General features: G+C 42.9%; 1 protein-coding gene, 1 long non-coding RNA gene and 1 pseudogene across 3 annotated transcripts; all 3 read left to right on the forward strand.

Annotated features, from left to right (window-relative positions):
• Positions 1-2,181: 2,181 nt before the first annotated feature.
• On the forward strand, positions 2,182-4,999 carry LOC123135219 (uncharacterized). Of its 2 annotated transcripts, none has more exons than XR_006465851.1 (2): positions 2,182-2,678; positions 3,210-4,999. It is a non-coding gene; the product is annotated as an uncharacterized lncRNA (long non-coding RNA). The 2 variants fall into 2 exon arrangements; XR_006465850.1 differs by having other exon boundaries at positions 4,876-4,999.
• A 4,545-nt stretch (positions 5,000-9,544) lies between these two features.
• Positions 9,545-15,009, forward strand: LOC123135220 (putative disease resistance protein RGA3; annotated as a pseudogene).
• An 826-nt stretch (positions 15,010-15,835) lies between these two features.
• On the forward strand, positions 15,836-18,899 carry LOC123139773 (uncharacterized). The gene is made up of 3 exons (XM_044559481.1): positions 15,836-16,143; positions 16,614-16,751; positions 18,792-18,899. The coding sequence occupies exons 1-3, from the start codon at positions 16,051-16,053 to the stop codon at positions 18,897-18,899; spliced, it is 339 nt and encodes a 112-aa protein (XP_044415416.1). The 5' UTR covers positions 15,836-16,050.
• Positions 18,900-19,103: the final 204 nt, after the last annotated feature.

Raw genomic sequence — 19,103 nt, forward strand, 5'->3', positions numbered from 1 at the left:
TGTAATTTAGATATGTAGTTCATATTGTGTAATTTAGATTGTGTAATTAATTTGTTCATATTATGTTAGATTTTTTTTTTTGTTAGTAGATTTTTTTGTTAGATTTTGTTAAATTTTTTATGATTTTTGTTAGATTAGTTAGAAAAATACTAGTTAGAAAAATGAAAGTACTTTATTTTTAGAAAAAAACTAGTTAGAAAAATACTAGTTAGAAAAATGAAAAAAATAAGAAGAGAAAGTGTTTAATATAATTAGTTGTTGAACTAGCTAGTTGATTTAATAAACTACTTTATTTTACTATATATAGAAGTAGTTTGTTTTTAGTAAGTACTACTTTATTTTCATTCTTCAAAGAATGTGCGGAAGATGGTAGACAGAACCTACTACACCGAAGGCTCCGAATTAACTTATCAGGAGAAAACTCATCTGGTCGCATTTTGTACTGATATTGAGAATTACAATATCTACAATCAAACTCCTCAACATTATGGTCAATACGTGCCACTAGTGCACGTGTTGAACTACGGTAACTATCATGGAGATACCCTGGTAAGACTTTTTTACTATTACGACATACGTGATCTTTTTGCACACTTCTAAAACTAGTACATCATTGCTAACTACGAAGTTATTACTATGTTTTTCAACAGATAATCCCGAATGATTGTGTGCCTCATCTGATGTATACGCATGGTAGCCTTCATGTTTTGAACATACAACCAGGTCGTCCTACGAATCTCAACTGTTCATACCGGGTTTCTAAAAGAAGTGGAGACATAACAATCAAAGAATGGAAAAAATGTATGGACAGTCGTAAGGAGCTTCTTGAAAGCAACAAGCAGCGAAGGGCAAGAATTGGAGACAGGATGATCGCCATTCTTCATAATGGAGAGTCAGGGTCTATATTGTTTTATGCTATTTTACCTTAAGGATGTTTAGGTCCTACCCGATACTGATGATCATGTGCTAAGAACAATTATGTAGGGTTGGGTTCGATGACTATGAGGATGATCGTATGACTTATTATTAATAACGAGTAGAAGTTGTATGATGATGCATAGGACTTGTTATTATATATGATGATGTATGATATTGCGCATGCATGAGCATGTTATATCAGCGGGTGAAATGACATAGCAGCAGCGTTGATATAAGAGAGAACTCTCTATTAGCTAGCTAATAACAATCTAAAAATAACCCCCAAAACCCCTAAAGCAGCCACATTTGTAAAAAAAATGAACTTTTGGTCCCGGTTGGAGCCACCAACCGGGACCAAAGGCCCCCCTGACTGGGCTCGGCAGACCGGCCACGTGGAGGCCCATCTGTCCCGGTTCGTGTTTGAACCGGGACTAATGGGTGGAGGTATTAGTAACGACCCATTAGTCCCGGTTCATGAACCGGGACTAAAGGCCCTTACGAACCGGGACTAGTGGGTGTTTCTCTACTAGTGGTACTTGTGCATTACATTTATTCTCTGCTATCATCTAGTTGAAAAATTAATTGATCTTTTTTCCGCTTGTAGCTGGTATATGGATATTTAAAGGAATTAATCTTTATGAAACTAAGAAATAAATTCAAAACAGGCTGATAAGAATGCCATTGCCATGGTGTACTTAATAAAAGTAAAGCTTTATTATAAGATGTATTCTTTCTAACTATCTTCATTGGTATAAAGTGTTTTCTATGATTTTATCCTAATAATTACTATTTCATGATTTACCATGTGCATCTTGTTAATAAAGTTGATAAATTGATGATCGGTAATCCATGTAATATTCATCGGTTGAGGTATTTTGATTACCAATACTTTTTTTTTCATCTAGCATACGGATAAGCATTTTTGGATTTCTGTTTGATTTGTTGAAGATAAAGTAATTAAGGACAGTATAACCGAGCCTAAACCGAGCTCTCTCAGCGAATTAGGGTTTCACGATCTGATCTTTACTAGCCGTCAGATTTCACGTCCAAAGCGATCTGCCCCGTAATCTGGGTAATCTGGCCCAGCTGTCCTCTGGGCTGCTGCTCCAGAGGCCGAAACGAAGGGCTCTCGTGCATTGGGCCGTCGGGCAGCCCATTATACCGCCTGGGCTTCGAGCGACAGCGTACAACTGACGATGCGAGGAGATGCTTAAAAAAACTGCCCACGGCCTCTCATCTATCTCAATCAATTCCCACACCCGATCTCTCCTCTCTCTCTCACTCGCCCACGAACAGGTTGCGCCGCCACCGTCGTCGTTTCGTTTGGCTCCCACCTCCTCATGGCGCAGTCCATGCCCACCCCGTTGGAATGTCGCCTCCGTCTCCGTTTAGCCGTCGATGTCCTCCATCTCTTGTCTTCCGTCTGATAGGCCAACAGAGAGCATCTATTTCTGGGGGCGGCCGGCCACGAGATCCATCACCAGATCGGTGGCGCACCGCACCCCTGAAGCATGTATCCAATTTTTTTCTGGAGTCCTTGGGCGGGCCGCTGCCAGATCTGCCACGCTCGTGTACACTATAGCGATGCAGTGGTGAGCAGCAAAAAGCAACAGAGAGTTTCGGGGACCGCCGGCGATGTCGTCGTCATGGAATATGTTGGGGCTGGAGGTGCTCTACTAGGTCATCGATTAGGTGGACCGCCTTCTCGCCCGGTCGTTCAGCATCTACCCGCTGGTCATCCTCAACTACAAGTGCAAGAGGTGCTCCTTCAATCCCTTCCGTTTGTCCTTGGCTATATAGTGTTCTTGGGCTAAATCTGTTTGACCAGCTGTTTGCTTGTTCCTCAGTCTGTGCATGAGGATTCACTTAATCTTTTCCACACAAAAGAGTCTTTGCTTCCTTTGTCATGTATACGTGTCTTGATTTTGGAAATAAAATCTTCATATTGATGGACGGACCTGAGAAATTTGTCCAGTACAGTGTCAAATATTTATAAACTGCAGTTTTCTTTGAGCTGACGATGAATTGTGTCTTCGGGCAGCTGGAAATTGTAGGAATTGCCTTGATTGCTTTCCTCCTATGGCAAGATAATGGCCCTGTTTACAGGAGGGTGGCATGTGTGGAAAGTATCGGGAAAACAAAAAGTATTTAGTACCGAGTAAAATGAACATTGGCATATAGTAGAAAATGTGGTGTATATACACACTGCAGTTGGTTGTGGTGCTTATAAACTATTTAATTTATGATCTGTTGTCCATCTTATCATGATTGTTGTATATCAATTCCTGCAGTTATGGCTAAATAAAAATCACGACTGGGAAGAAGACTCAGGGAATAAGAACAGACCATTAGGATATTTGGATCAGATCAAAATCAGAAAATCGTCACAAAACCGAAGATACTGCAAAAAAGGTTTTTAATTACTAAATTAAGAGTTTTGGTGGTTTCCACAATTGTATGAAAAATTGGAATTTAAATTTTTGACCCATCGAGATTTGTACTTGTGGCAGTATGGTCTGATTGTGTTTATTTTAGTAACCACATCCTCCACAACACGGCTTTTCATAGGTATTGCTTTCCCTTGACCATTCCGATAATTAATTAAGCTTTATCCTAAAAGCCAATTTTATCATTCAACCCTTAAGAAAATGTGTTATGCACAGAGAAGTGGCGTTCAAGTGTGAAGTCAGAAACAAACTAACACATGTTGATGCAGTTGTTCCCACATACACACTCTTAGTTATTTTCCTATCTGACCAAATGATATCTACTCTTTGTCCAGTTCTTGCAAAAAGGAATGGATTATTGAATGTTTGCTACTCCATGGTATGCTTGATTGTTGTGTGCTTTTTTGAGCAAATTGGATAATTTGTGGAAAATCTGAATTTTATATGACGGTCTGAACTTTCTTGTGCATGATTGTTGATAAATTATTTTATTTGAGATTTGCTAAGCCAAATTTAGGTGAGCATACCATTCCAGCACATCAAGACAAATGTATATTGTAGTATTTCCAAATTATCGATATGGGAGGTTACCAGAGTAGTGTTGTTAAGGGTGTTTTGTTCCCACTACGATTTGTCTTTCTGTTCTTAGACTTTTTGCATGTTTTGTACTGGTATTACAAAGCTTTCATCAAGGTCAATGCACACAGAGGTGACGCTGGAGCTGTCTTGCTCGAGGTTAATTTTATCCTACTTCGGCTCCATTGCGCAAAGATGAACAACAACCCAAGCAAATTCGGTGCAAAAGACAATAAAAGTAATAAGTTATCACCACTATGAGCCCCCCTTTGGTTAAAGATAACTTTACATAACAACATTGCATGATAATTTGGGGTTTAATCCTAAGATACTCATTTTTTATGTGATATAAAGTGTTTCATCATCCCTTTAGCCTAATAACACACTTTCTCACTAAAGGTTTCTTCTATGCTTTCTAATTAATGGAGTGACTGTCGAGATTTGAATAGCGAATGTTTTCAATGTTTGAACGCCACAATCTCCGTGGAAGGCATACAGATAGAACAATTGTTTTATTTTATTAAGCTGAAGCATGTCAAAGATTATTTAGTTACTTTGATGGGAAAAACATTGTATTCACTTAGTACTCAACATAACAGAAATTATGTTGAACTTCCTATCATTGAAACATGAGATGTTCCATTGAAAGTTTATTTATGTGTCCTACAACAACTTTCATTAGCATATCCTCCATCCTATCTTTTTGTTCTGTTATTCGTTGAGGAGTTCTGTGGGGGTCGTTCGTCTATTGGAGAATGTGGGAGAGAGAAAGCAAGGTTGTTCTTCTTAAGTTGCTTACACGTTTGTAGGTTAGCCCCATATCTTTGTACAAGTTAATCCGTGCTCTCTCACATCAACTTCTTTTTGTTTGATGGATAAATCTTCATTCATTAAACAACTCTTTATGAACTAACTCAAACATATAATCTTGTAGGTACCTTCATGGCACGAGATGGACAATTTCAATCCACCCTTTATTCCAAATTGTCTTACTGATTCATGCTAAGCAACTATGAAAACTTCTGGATGACCCTTTTTTATATATTGTGTTTGATGTATCTATATTTCAGAAACCTAGATCATGAATGTGGATGGAAGCAAATGGCTTAAATTGCAAAATAAAGAATGCATTATACAAACTATACAAGTTGCTTTGTATCACTAACAAGAGCCAAAATAGACGGGCGCAGCAACGCGCGCCATCAATGATCTAGTATATATCTAGTATTGTATCGAGTTCTTGCACAAACTCCGCCACACCTCAAAATTACTCCTGCCTTCGCCACATTGTCTGTGAGGGCCAAAGCGGCTTGGAAGAGCGGTGCCAAGGACGACAGGTAGACGAGGGGGTATATATGGGGAGGGGGGTGGTAGGATGGGTTGAGTGAGTATCGGGTGATACTGGAGCTTAGATGCTCCCGCGATACGAACTCCCGCGAACCGTTCGGTCAGATATCCAACGGTCAAAAATAGAGCTCCTGCAACTTTGCAGAAAAATCCTTCAAGAATCTGGTATTTACTTGCAAGTCCAAAAGCATGGCTTACACCCGTAGATCTCTGATCCAATGGCTCAGGAAAGCTTGTATCATGGTAGCACCTAAACTCTTGTACTCCCTCCTTCCATCTATATAGGGCCTAATGTGCTTTTTAAGACCGCCTTTGACTATTGACAAGATTAATAGTACATGACATGCACAATGTGAAAATTATATTATTGAAAACTTCTTTCACACACGAATTTAACGGTGTGCTTTGTGTAAGTTGCATGTCATATATTATTGCTTTAATATTTGGTCAAAGTTAGTCTCGAAAAATGCATTAGGTCCTATATAAATGAAAGGAGGGAGTATCACCTGATATTTTCTCAGGTTAGGGCCGGTGGTCGGCGAATGCCACAATTAATGGCGGCGCATTGATGCGTATGGCAGACATCAGGTAGCCGTGTGGGAAACCGCTGCGTCAGGCCGACACACCCACTCGGCTCATAGTACTAGGCGACGTATAGCCGACGTATAGCCGCTACTTTTTAAAAAGTGACCATCGTTATTTTTATCAAGGGGTATGCACCAATCTTCGCTGTTGCTGTGTTAGGTTGACCGAAACAGAATTCACTAGCACGGGAAAAAAAGTGTCATTTGTATTTTGGGGGCTTCTTTGATTCTCAGCCTAAAATTGCCACGCCTAACCTTAGTCATGCCACAATATTTTAGGCATGTATTTGGTTCATTGCCATATTTGTGGCTTGCCACACTTTTCTAGTTATATGGTGTCATAGGATCAATTTTTTACCAAATCTTGCTACACTTATGGTGGCCATTTTGTTAGCCACACTTTGCCTAACCTTAGTTTTTCTTTTTTTAAACCATCACATATATTGATTAACCAAGATTGTTATTACAATCATTCATTACAATATTCACCATGCAGGGCTGAACATCGTTAACAAGGATACCATCCCATCTATTATCGAAACTAAACTTTGCAATCATATGGGCAACAACATTAGCCGAACAATTAATGTTGGAGTATTTAAAATTATTTATAAGCTTTGATAAACTCCTCGCTTCCTTTTTCAAATCAGCCATTGAAGACCTGTCTCCTATTTCATTTGCAAGGGACGCAACCACAAACGCATAGTCAGTCTCCAAAATTATAGGATTGTGAAAGGTAATACCTATATATAGACCCGCAATGCATGCTCGTAGTTCCGCCTCCTCCATGCTTTTACAAAGCCCAATGTAATCCCAGGAAGAGACGAGGACCTTCCCCGAAGAGTCTCTGACCACCACACCCACACTTGCAGCGCTAATGCTCTCCATAAAGCTTGCATCGACATTGATCTTAATATACTCCGAAGGAGGGGGTTGCCATAACACCTGAGTTTTCATAGGGTTAGGAACAATTTGTAAACCAGACAGCAGACCTTTACCTTTATTTTTCGAGTCCACCTCTGGGCAAGATTGACTTGCGACAAATGATGACCGATAATTCTCCACAAAATTAGCAGAGGCCAAGACAAGTTCCTTCCCCGTACCAAATATCAAGTCATTCCTCAAGTGCCAGGCTCTCCAGAAAATGAAAATAATTTGGTCACACAGATTAGCATTCAATTGCTCCAAAAGAATAAGAAACCAATCAGACCCCGAATGCTGAAAAACCTCCTCCCCAGGAAGATCCCATATATCCCTCATTGCCATATGCAACGCATATGCCTTAGGGCACTTGACTAGCGCATGAAACGTATTTTCATCTTCCAGTCCGCAAATAGAACATGTGCTAAGAGTGGCTTGGTGGTGCATGACTCTGTTTACCTGGACGTCCAAGTTATTCGTAGCGACACGCCAAGCAAAAATATGAATCTTCTGAGGAACATTTGCCTTCCTAATAATATCCCAAATCTTCCTCTCCCCCAACACCGCGTCACTATATTGCCCTTCATCTTCTTTACGTTCCTTTAGATTAAGCGCAAGAATGTACGCGCTTTTAACCGAGAATAAACCATTCTTCTCAAAATGCCAACTTAAAATCTCCTATGCATCATGTGGATAAAATAAGTGCCTAACCAAATTCTCATCCCGTCTCCTCAGTCCACTCAAAATTAAGTCAGACACCCATTTGATCATGTTCATGTTCTTCTTTGCAGTAACCTTAAGACCAGAGATTCTTGGTAGCCAATTATCTCTCCAAATATTAATATTAGATCCATCACATACTTGCCAAATAACACCCGATTTAAGCAGGTCCAAAACATGCAGAATACCTTGCCAAGGAAGCGAAGCTAATTGTGGAAAAACAGTGTCAAGGATATGCCCATGGAGATAATATTTCGCCTTCATCACCTTTGCGCATAAGGATTCAGGGTTAACCACCAATCTCCAAGCCTGCTTAGCTAGCAGAGCTTGGTTAAATAATCTGAGATCACAAAAACGCATACCTCCCTCACTTTTAGGCCTTGTCAGTTTGTCCCAAGTCAACCAGTGAGTTTTCCTCCTATCATCCTCGTCACCCCACCAAAAGTTCCTTATAATATGAGATAGCTCCTCACAAACCGATGCCGGGAATTTAAAGATGCCCATGGCATAAACTGGAAGAGCCTGAAGAACTGATTTGATCAATGTTTCCTTCGCCCCACTAGATGCATATTTTTCAATCCAATCCGATAAAATTTTAATAGCTTTTTCTTTAGTAGATTGAAATTTACCCACCTTCATTCTTTCTTGTGGCACCGGAAGCCCAAGATATTTGTCCTCAAAACCTTCAGCGGTAATAGTCAAGATTACCATGACAGACACTTGGTTTTCCATCCTACACTTCTTCCCGAACATAATAGAGCATTTATCTGCGCTCAATAACTGTCCAGTCCCCTTCTCGTAAGTTGAAATGATATTTTTAATTGTCAACGCTTGATCAATGGACCCCGTGAAAAACATAAGGCAATCATCGACAAATAAAAGATGAGAGATACCCAGAGCATGCCTATTCACCTTGAAATCTTGGAGAGCTCCTCTAGCACATGCATCCTCAAGCAACAAAGAAAGACCTTCCGCCACCAACAAAAATAGGTACGGAGATAAAGGGCCCCCTGCCTGAGACCACAAGAAGGGGAGAAAGTTTCCAGAAGTTGACCATTAAAGCGCGCAGAAAATTTGACAGATGTGACACAAGCCATAATCCATTTTATCCAAACTGCATCAAAGCCCAACGCCCCCAACACATGCGGGGGCCAGCACGCGGCGGCTGCACTCGGATGCTGCAACTACACGCAGCGGCGGCCACAACGCACACGCTGCCTGCACGCCTGGTGGCCACCAGGCACACGCCGAAGCACATGATGCCTGCGGCTGCACACAGTGGCCACCATGCAGCCATTGGGGAGGGGTGGTAAGGCGAGGGAAGTGACGCCTATGAGCCTGTATTGCTTCGGCAGCCCCTTCCAGGGCGGCCACCGTAGCTCCAGCGCCCAGGTCACCGCAACCACCTCCTCCTTCTCAACATCCTCCGCGTCTGCATCCACTCCTCCCTTCTTCTCCACTGACGGAGCGCTTCTCCATGGTGCCCGCGGATCCACCCCGTCCCTGCCATTACCAAAGGGGAACCGCCTCACGGCCCCACGCCGTCGGTGCGGGAGGACGCCGGCGCACGACGGTGGAGAAGGCCGAGGTCGACAAAGCATCGCTGCTGCGTCCTGAGGATGCCGTCGGAGGAGGGGAGAAGGCGGCCTGTACAAGAGAGAAGGGGATCAGACAGACGAGGGGAGGAGGAGACGTGCCTATGAAGGAAGAGGAGAGAACGAGAGGCTCGATACGGGTGCCGTCGGCACGCAACTTCTTTTCCTCCCACCTTTTTTTTCATCAATCTTTTCCTCCCACCTGACCGAGCGATTTTTCCCAGCGCGTCTTTCTCTCCGACACACTAAATCGATACAGTAGAATTGGGACAGGTGGATAGCGCCAGGATGCGCCCTTTGCACCATCGTTAATGGGTTGTATTGCCGCGCCTATCAGTGACTATTCAGTCCTTTAAATGTCTGCCAAGCCAACCACCGTCCTCAATCCTCGTCCTCTCAACCACTTTGAGGTTGAGTTGCTTCCCGCTGCTGCGCTCTCCGTCTCCGCCTCCTGCTTCCGCCGGATCTGCCAATGGAGGCGGTGGAAGACCCCACCCTGGAGCCTGCGATTGGCTGGCTTGCCAACACCATCCTTGCAAATCTCCTAGCCGGCGGCAAGCTAGACTCCTGGATCCACCATGCTGGCCTCGGCAACGACGTCAAGAAGATCAAGTCCGAGGTGGAGGAGGTGGAGATGGTGGTTTCTGCTGTGAAGGGGAGGGCGGCCGGGAACAAGCCGCTGACCCGGTCTCTCACAGCCGTCAAGGAGCTGCTCTACGGCGCCGACGACGTGGTGGACGAGCTGGACTACTGCAAGCTCCAGTAGGAGCTCCAGCCAGGTAATTTTGGTAACACATTCTTTTAGATCCAAGTAGCTGCTGAATTGCTTGCTTATTCGCAGTTCCAACTTTTTATTCTGCCTTAGAGACACTACTTCAAACGGATGGGCATGGACCGCTGCAAACTGTTCATGATTCCAGAGAAAATGATGATGATGTACAGAGTAGCAGTAATGGCAGGTTACGGTCGAAGGAATGGGTTCACTTTGACATCATAGAGTCTGAACAAAACGGAGGGCCTTCCAGAGCAAGATGCAAGTAATGTCAAAAAGAGATCATGTGCAACACAAAAATGGGGACATCAGTTGTGCGCAATCATCTCAAGAGCAAAGGTTGTAGCAAGAGACGTGGAGCAGCTGACCCTTCTTCAAGGTACCTAGATTATTTAGTGCCTTTGCACATGCACATTTCTTAGAGTCTCTTCTTTCATACATCTGCTTAAGTGTGCATTAAGGTTCTCACTGTCAATCCTGTGGTCTATTTCTTATTGCAGCACCGCCGATGCTACTACAATTCCTATGCCTGTTGCAACCGGCCGCAGAAAAAGGATGAGAACTGATCAGGAGTCAACACACATCACCACAGCTAACCCAAACGGGTGGAACAAGGAGGCATTTTTTGAAAGGATACAAGACATCACTAGTCAGCTGCTAGTCAAGCGAGAGGCTGTCACAACGCTTCTCATGATACTTGGGTCAGACTCTGGTGGTGCAAGTTCAAATCACTTTCAGCATACAATCTCAGATCCACGACGAAGAACATCAAGTCTTTTCCAAGGGAAAGTGTATGGGAGAGCTGCAGAGGAGAGATCCATCAAAAAGTTGATTGAAAAACACAAATCAACTGCAGGTGTAACTGTTCTGCCTATTGTAGGCATCGGAGGAGTTGGGAAGACAGCTCTCGCACAGCTTGTGTACAATGATCCAGCTTTGAAAAGTGAATTTGATCACAAGATATGGATTTGGGGGCCTAACAATTTTGATGAAATGAGACTCACAAGGGAGATGTTAGATTGTGTCTCCCAAGAAACACATGATTGCATATGCAGCTTTCCCAAGCTTCAAGAGGTCTTGAAGGGTCATATTAAATCAAAGAGGATTCTACTTATTTTAGATGATGTCTGGGAAGGCATGGATGACGGACGATGGAACAAATTGTTGGCTCCTTTCAATTCTAGTGGTGCAAATGGCAATATGATTATTTTGACAACTAGAAAACCGTTTGTTGCCAAAAAGAGAGGTACAACTGGACCAATTTACTTACATGGTTTGAAAAATGATGATTTCTGGCTATTGTTTAAGGCATGTGCATTTGGTGATGAGAATTAGGAAGAGCAAGCGAGTCTAAGTGACATAGGACAGAAAATAGCACAAAACTTAAAAGGAAACCCATTAGCAGCACAAACTGCTGGGTCACTATTAAGAGATCAACTTACTGTGGATCATTGGAGTAACATTTTGAAGACTGAAGATTGGAAATCCTTGCAACACATTGGTGGCATCATGTCTTCTTTGAAGCTTTCCTACGATGACCTACCATACCCTGTACAACAATGTTTCTCATATTGTTCCATATTCCCCTACAACTATCAATTTACTGCTGAGAAGCTAGTTAGTCTTTGGATTTCACAAGGATTTGTGAAGCGTGATCATTCAAGCAACAGTTTGGAGGAGATGGAACAATACTATCTGAATGATTTGGTGAACCTGGGCTTGTTTCAGCAGGTTAAAAGTTAAACTTACTACATTATGTGTGGCCTGATGCATGATTTTGCACGGCTAGTTTCAAGAACTGAGTGTGGAGCTTTGGATGGTTTGCAGCACAATGACATTTTGCCAACTGTACACCATTTATCTATAGCAACCAATTTTGTATATAGGAGGGATGGCCAGACTGAGAACATACCTCGTAGTGAGAAGTTTGAATTTTTCTTGCAAAATATAGTCACACCAGTGAGAAAGTTGAGGACATTGGTGTTGATTGGGAAATATGACTCCTTTTTCTTCAACACATTCCAAGATGTGTTTGAAAAATCACATAATCTGCGTCTGCTGCAAATGTCTGCAACATCTATTGATTTTAAATCTTTCTTATGTAGCTTGGTAAATCCTACACGTCTCCGGTATCTAAAACTTGAGGATGATAATGCTGAGCAGCAACCTTTGCCTCATGTTTTGAGCAAGTTTTTCCATCTTCAGGTATTGGATGTTGCTTTCTTTATGTCATTGCATACAGTTCATCTAGACGATTGCGGAGAAGGGGAGATACTTTCATCTCTGGAAATGCTTCGGTTTCTGAAAATATTGAAGTTGAGAAACATGCGGACTGCAACAAAAGTATCGTTTCCATCATTGGAGGAGCTTGTTTTATATAAAATGTCAGATTTACGGAGATGTTCTTGTACTTCCGTGGATGATATGAAATCTAGTTTAAGGGTGCTGGAGATCCAGAGTTGCCCTGCACTTGAGGTGTTTGATCTATTTCAGAAAGTTCATAGCTACAAAAGTGAGTATAAGTCATGGTTGCCCAATCTGAGGAAACTTATTATGCGCAACTGTCCTCATCTGCAAGTACAGACCCCCCTTCCACCTTCAGCCATATTTTGTAAACTATCAATTAACGAGGTTTCACCAATTATGACAATGGAGGGATCTTCCATGGAAAAATTAGAGTTTAGCGGATATAAACTTTTGTGTGATACACTTCATGACAAAATTTTGGCATTCCATAATCTTAAGGATATCAAATACTTGGAGATATTGAATTGCTAAAGCTTAACATCCATTTCATTCAAAGGCTTAAGTCAGCTCATCTCCTTAAAGAGTTTGAAAATAGTGAACTGCAGAGAACTTTTCTCATCGGATGATGTGCCAGAGCAGACCCATGATGACATGATAACTGCAAATGACGACGTTCTCTCGTCTCTTGAAAGTCTTGATATTGAAGGATGTGGAATAACAGGGAAGTGGCTATCTCTGATGCTGCGACATTCACCGACCCTAAAGGAATTGTGTTTATACGATTGCCCACAGTTGAAACAATTGAAGATAGAAGAGGAAGGAAATGTTCAACCAAACCTTCTCCTAGTTTTCGAGGCTTTATCATCAGGGTATGCAGATGGAGTCGTGCACATTCCGATTCCATTGAATCTCAGAAAGATAAAAATTGGTGGATGCCCTCATCTAATATTTGACGGGAGTAGGGAAGGCTTTGCTGGAGTCCTCACATGTAGGGAACGGAAGATGTCTCCTCCGGCTTGAACAACTTGTTTGGTCTGATTATTCCCAAAAAACTCTGCGGCCCTGCTTTGTGGAAAATCTCAAAAAATTAAATGTAAGCAGCAAAAGTTTGGAATATCTACAACTGGATTCCTGTAAGGCATTGGACGATTTGGAAATTAAATTTTCCAATCAGCTCGTCGCATTAGAGGGCATGCAATCGCTTGGAATCCTCAAGTCTTTGGTATTAGCTTATAACTCAAGATTGAAATCTCTACAGCTGCATTCCTGCACGTCGCTGGAACGTTGGGAAATTGATGATTGTAGTTCGCTTGTCACAATAGAGGGCTTGCGATCCCTCGTGAACCTCAAGAATTTGAAAATAGTCGATTCCCCTGCCTTGGGTTCCCTTATCTCATTTGACAGTTATGAGCCAACTGAGAGATTTCCAAGTCATAGCTATGAGTTATTCCCTGCACTTGAAAGTCTCGAGATCGATGCCTTGTCTCCCCTTAACATGTCATTCTGCAAGGACCTCACCTGCCTCCGAAGCCTAAAGCTTTTTTACATGAAGGATGCAACGAGACTAACAGATGAGCAAGAGAGAGCGCTTCTGCTCCTCAGGTCCCTGCAAGAGCTCTGCTTTCAGGCTTGTAGGCATCTCGTACATCTTCCCACGGGGCTGCGGAGCCTCCCTTCCCTCAAGACGTTGAAGATCATAGATTGTGATGGCATCTCAGGGCTTCCGAAGGAGGGCCTACCACCTGCGCTGGAAGAACTGAAAATCTTCTATTGCAGTGCCGAGTTATCAAAACAATGCAGATTGCTAGCAACAAGCAAGCTAGAGGTCAAAATTGATGAGGACTATGTGGACTGATTACCGAGCATCTTTCCAAGGTATACTTCTACCATATACCCAGTCATTTTTCGCCTAACCACCAAAACCATACAGTTATATGCTATTCAAGGGATTGCCCAGGCCATCCCCGTCCTGGGTCACCTGTTACAGTACTTATATTTGAAGTGGGGGAAAATGCTTAACGTATTTTTCTTGTGATATAAACAGGTTTGGTTTCACTTCAGGGCCTCACCCTCAACCTCATGTGGTCATGATAATGGTGTGTTCTGTTCCAGCCTTTTCCGTATCACCATTCTGAATTTCTCACTGCTTGCTGAACGAATCCATCATCTCGCTCTCGAGTGCCTCCTGTACGTTCCAGTGGGCCAAAATACAAAACTGGATTCCCGTACAATGATGAGACTGTAGTCTGAAACCCGTGAGTTAAGAAACTGTATATGTAAGTTGTTGTGCAATGATGTTGTATTTTCAAGAACTGATGCAGTTTTCGTCAGAGTACTTCCATTTTTTCCGGGCCGGTGGTGTTGTCTGGGTGGATAGCAGCGACATATGAAAATGCTTGATCTTTTGTGATCTTTCTCAGATTTTTTTCGACCACACTTCGTTCATGGGTGTGCAGATTTCTGTTCTTGAAAATAATTCTGAGCACCTTGAAATGCTTGGGGGTGTACAATCACAACAGATGGGTTTTTCTAGCTCCATTTGGGCAGCAATCTGAACAGTCCGCACTGACTGTTACTATCTTTGTTTTTCTTTTCAGAAATTGTTTCAGATTTTTTTTTCCAGAGTATTGTGGTGTGTAAGAGTAGGAGTATTAGCAGGTGACACTATTCTTTACAACTGGGAATTCCTTGAGAAAATTCGAGCATCCTGCATTTTTCGGGTCCGGCGGTGGGCAGCAAGCAGAACAGAGGATGCATCTTTCTAGCTCTGTCTGTGATCAAGTTTTAACAGTGCAGTCACTGAATGTTTGTTTTAGTGGTGATTTTTCTTGGATTATTCTGAGCACTATGATACTAGTATATTTTTCTCAAGTCCGGCTGTGTTTTTTTTTTTGAACAAGGTGTACAACAATTGACAGTTGATGCATGTGTCGAGCTCTGTTATATTCTCTGTTATATTTGTTCTCCATTTTGGTTTTCGTGGATAGAAAAAATACTGTAACTTGCATCATCATTCTCAATAAACATGACTGAGAGCCCGAGACTTGTCTCAGATGCTAAACTCGAATCAGCATCGATGGAGCTGGTCGTTGGAGGGAGGGCGTCATAGGCATGCTTGGATCGAACATCTTAATTGGCGAGTGAGTTTGGTTTTCATCGAGAGAAATTTTCAATCTATTCATTGATCATTGCAGTACAGAAAACACTATAGGTAATAAAAATTACAACCAGATACATAAACCATCTAACAATGACTACAAGCATTGTAATAAGCCAAAGACGCGTCACCGTCATCATCACTCCCTCACCGGAGATAGACAGACTTATTTTTTGAAAGAAGGCCATCATGGCTAGCTTTATTAACTCAACAAAACGTTTACATCATCGGCTAGTTTATGAAGGAGGAAACTAGGGGATCATCATCCTAAATACTAGAAAGTTTGAGAACTAGGTTGTAGCCTAGTGGCAAGGGAGCGCAGTGGCGTCTCCATACATGATTGACCATGTGATAAGTCCCTTGATTAAAAAGCGTAATGATTACTGTCATATTGTCAAAATTGCTCAAAACGGAACCCGGAAAAATCCCAGTTATACGTATTACTTAGCGTAACTCGATATTTAGTAATTTTTCATCCAAAATAAAATAAAATATTTGAGTGCTTTTTCATGTATACACTTTTTTTTATTCTCCACCCGCGACGCGAACCACACTCATCGCCTCTGTCTCGTTCCCCTTTCGCCCCGTGTTCGGCGCCATGGATTCGATCTGCCGTCGGAGCCCACCGCCGCCGCTGCCTGGCCCCAGCCGCGAAGCGTGGTGCCCCTCCTCGCCGCCAGCCGCCTCCCCTTTTTGCTGGGCGGTGCCTCCGGAGGCCCCGCTGTAGGGCCGCAGCGCGGGCGATGGTGGCCCGCGGCTCGAAGCAATGAAGGGAGGGAGGGGGCGGTGGCCGTGGCTGCCCCGACCGGCGTGCTGGGGCCGCGCTTCCTCCCCGGCGGCGACGCCTAGGATCTCCGAGGTTCGACCTCTCCTCTCCTCTCCACCACATTGTTCCCCTCCGGCGGCCCGGGGGTGCTCTGCATATTGAAATTAACAATTATAATCCTGTCAGCTGCCATCGATGTGAAGCCTAGCAGCCAGTGATGAGTCCCACTGTCAATTAAACTAGTACGCGATGCGATCTTGGTGCTGAACGGGAGCACATGCCTCACCCTAGTCCCAGCAACCCATAATGTGCGTGCAGATCCATAACTAGGTTTAAATTTGTGTTAGCATGTACACTTCATCCTTGAACATCGAGTTAGTATAACAAGGTGCAATGTGAATGTGATCTTGGGTACGCGAAATCGGTGCTGAATGGAGCATATGCCTCAAACAAGTCCCAACAACCCACAATTTCTGTGCAGATCGATAGATAGGTTAGGCTTTGTGTTATATGTAATTGATCCTTAAACATTTGCATTTGTTATATGCCTTTGTTTTACCCAGGCAGTGCCTCCGAAGGCAGCCTGGAAGCAGGGGAGGGAGGGGGTTATTGACGGGGGTTGTGGCTGCTTCCACCGGCATCCGCGCTCGCTGTGCTGGGGTTGTGATTTCTCTCCAGCAGTGACTCCTAGAAACTCCAAGGTTTGAACTCTCATCTCCACCACCTTCTTCCCCTCCGGTGGCCCGGGGTTGCTCTGACTATTTAGATTAACAGTTAATCATGTCATTGTTGTAAAGCCTAGCTAGTGATGACTCACACTGCTAATCTAATTAATATGCCTCACGCAAGTTCCAACAATCCACCTAGCATGTGCGTTCAAACTCCTTGAATCCACATCGACATAAAGTCAAACACTGTGTTAGCATATACTGAAAGTTTGATCCTTGATGCTTGCCAAGTTGATCCTTAAACATTGCGTTACCATGTGCATTTATAGTAGATCAATAAATAGTCAAACTTCAAGCCAGCCAATTGTTTATTAAGATTGGAAGTTGTGAAACGATCGAGGTCTCGGTCGCTAAGTAAACTTCTGTTACGTATCTGAACAGGACCTCGGAGCCTGAAATCTGCATCTCTCTGAGATTGGCAAATTCGTGTTTAATGGAGTGCTTGGGTATCCCACCATGTATTTGGATGTTAGCTTTTCTCACCCAACAAACATACTATGGGAGGATGTTAAGACTGAAAAAAACGAAAAATGTTATATGTGGGCACGCGAAACAAACTAGAAATACGAAGTGTTTACGCAAATATTAGAAGTTCAGTATGAACCGATTAGCAAATCGATTTATCTGACATAAATCAGAAATCGTCAAATGGGACCGTTCAATTTAGATTCATGCAAGTCAGAAGATATGGAACTTATTTGGGTTTGATTTCTAGGACTCAAATCATGTTCAGGGCACACCACTGCACATATATCAGCACCTTTTTAGTGTTTATTTTTATTACCCTCTAGCGTGTACAGAGAGGATGCATATGTCGTAGGTGTATACATATACATGTGGTGTGTGCAGCTGGCTTCTATAGAAATACAAATTAAACAATGGATAGTGGATATCATACAAGAGGGTGGTGAGGCATCACTGTCTATCCTTCTAACTTAGAGTCTGGTGCAGAATTAACTAATGAGTCCCATTGTTGGAACTAATATGTGAGGACTTGAGGTCTGGCAAGTCCCAATTAAGAATGAAAGTTGTGAACGAGCAGGTCGATCTGTAAATTTTCATTATCTAAAAAGGACATGCGACCGACTAATGAATACATATAATCGTTAGATTGTGTACGCAAAATCGGTGCTGAATGGGCCACATGCCTCACTCAAGTCGCAACAACCCACAATGCACAGTTAACAGTTAACATGCCTCATGCAGATCGATAGATAGGTTAGCCTATGTGTTATATGCAGTTGATCCTTGAACATTGCATTAGCATGTGCGTTCGTAGTGGGTCGATAAATAGTCAAACTAGTGAAATACGCTTAGTGCAAATTAACAGTTAATCCTATCTACAATCACTGTAAATACTAACTTGATGAGTCCCACTGTTAATTTAACCAATATACGATGAGATTGAGGCCTGGCAAGTCCTGATTAGAAAAGAGTGGCTCCCATTATCCATCTACTATTATTAAACATGGCTTAAGAGTCTGAGGCCTGCAACTCAGATCCATTTCAAATCTGCCATGATTAGTTGTGTCTAGGACTCACATGCCTTGTGGGAGTCCCCAGAACTCACGACGTGCATGAACGTCTGTAGCGGATCGATAGTCAGAACTCTGCGTTTGATGTATATTCTGTTCACGTATCGCAGCTGGCAGACAGCTATTAAAGTTTTTTTAGTAAATTTGAATTTTAAGCTGTAATGTAGGTTGTTGAAGGGAGGAGGCCACATTCAGGCTTGGTTCACACAGTTTAATTAGGTGAGTGATTACATGTGGTGGGAGAGATTACAGCTAGCGCCTATACACTATAGAAATACAAATTAATAACTTGTCCTTATATGAAAGGGTGGTGAGGCATCGCTGTGCCTTGGAATGAGAGCTTGGTGCAGAATTAACTATTGAGTTCTGCTGCTAAAACTAATATGCGAGGACTTGAGGCCTGCCAAGTCATGATTAAAAATGGAAGTTCTGAAACGATAGAGGTCGCTGACTAAACTTCCATTATCTATCTAAACAGGACCTCAGACCCGCATCTCACAACTCAGATCCATCCACGCAAACGCTCACAGGAGAAAGAGAGAGGAGAGGGAAGCTTGATCGGTACCGATGGAGGCGACCGCGTTGAGCATCGGCAAGTCCGTGCTGAGCGGGGCCCTTGGCCTCGCCAAGTTCGCCGTTGCGGAGGAGGTGGCCCTGCAGCTGGGAGTACAGCGCGACAAGGCCTTCGTCACGGATGAGCTGGAGATGATGCAGTCTTTCTTGATGGTGGCGCATGATGAGCGAGGTGAGCACAACAAGGTGGTCAGGACCTGGGTGAAGCAGGTCCGCG

The sequence above is a fragment of the Triticum aestivum genome, chromosome 6B (assembly GCF_018294505.1).
Source record: "Triticum aestivum cultivar Chinese Spring chromosome 6B, IWGSC CS RefSeq v2.1, whole genome shotgun sequence".
Classification (NCBI taxonomy): Eukaryota; Viridiplantae; Streptophyta; class Magnoliopsida; order Poales; family Poaceae; genus Triticum; species Triticum aestivum.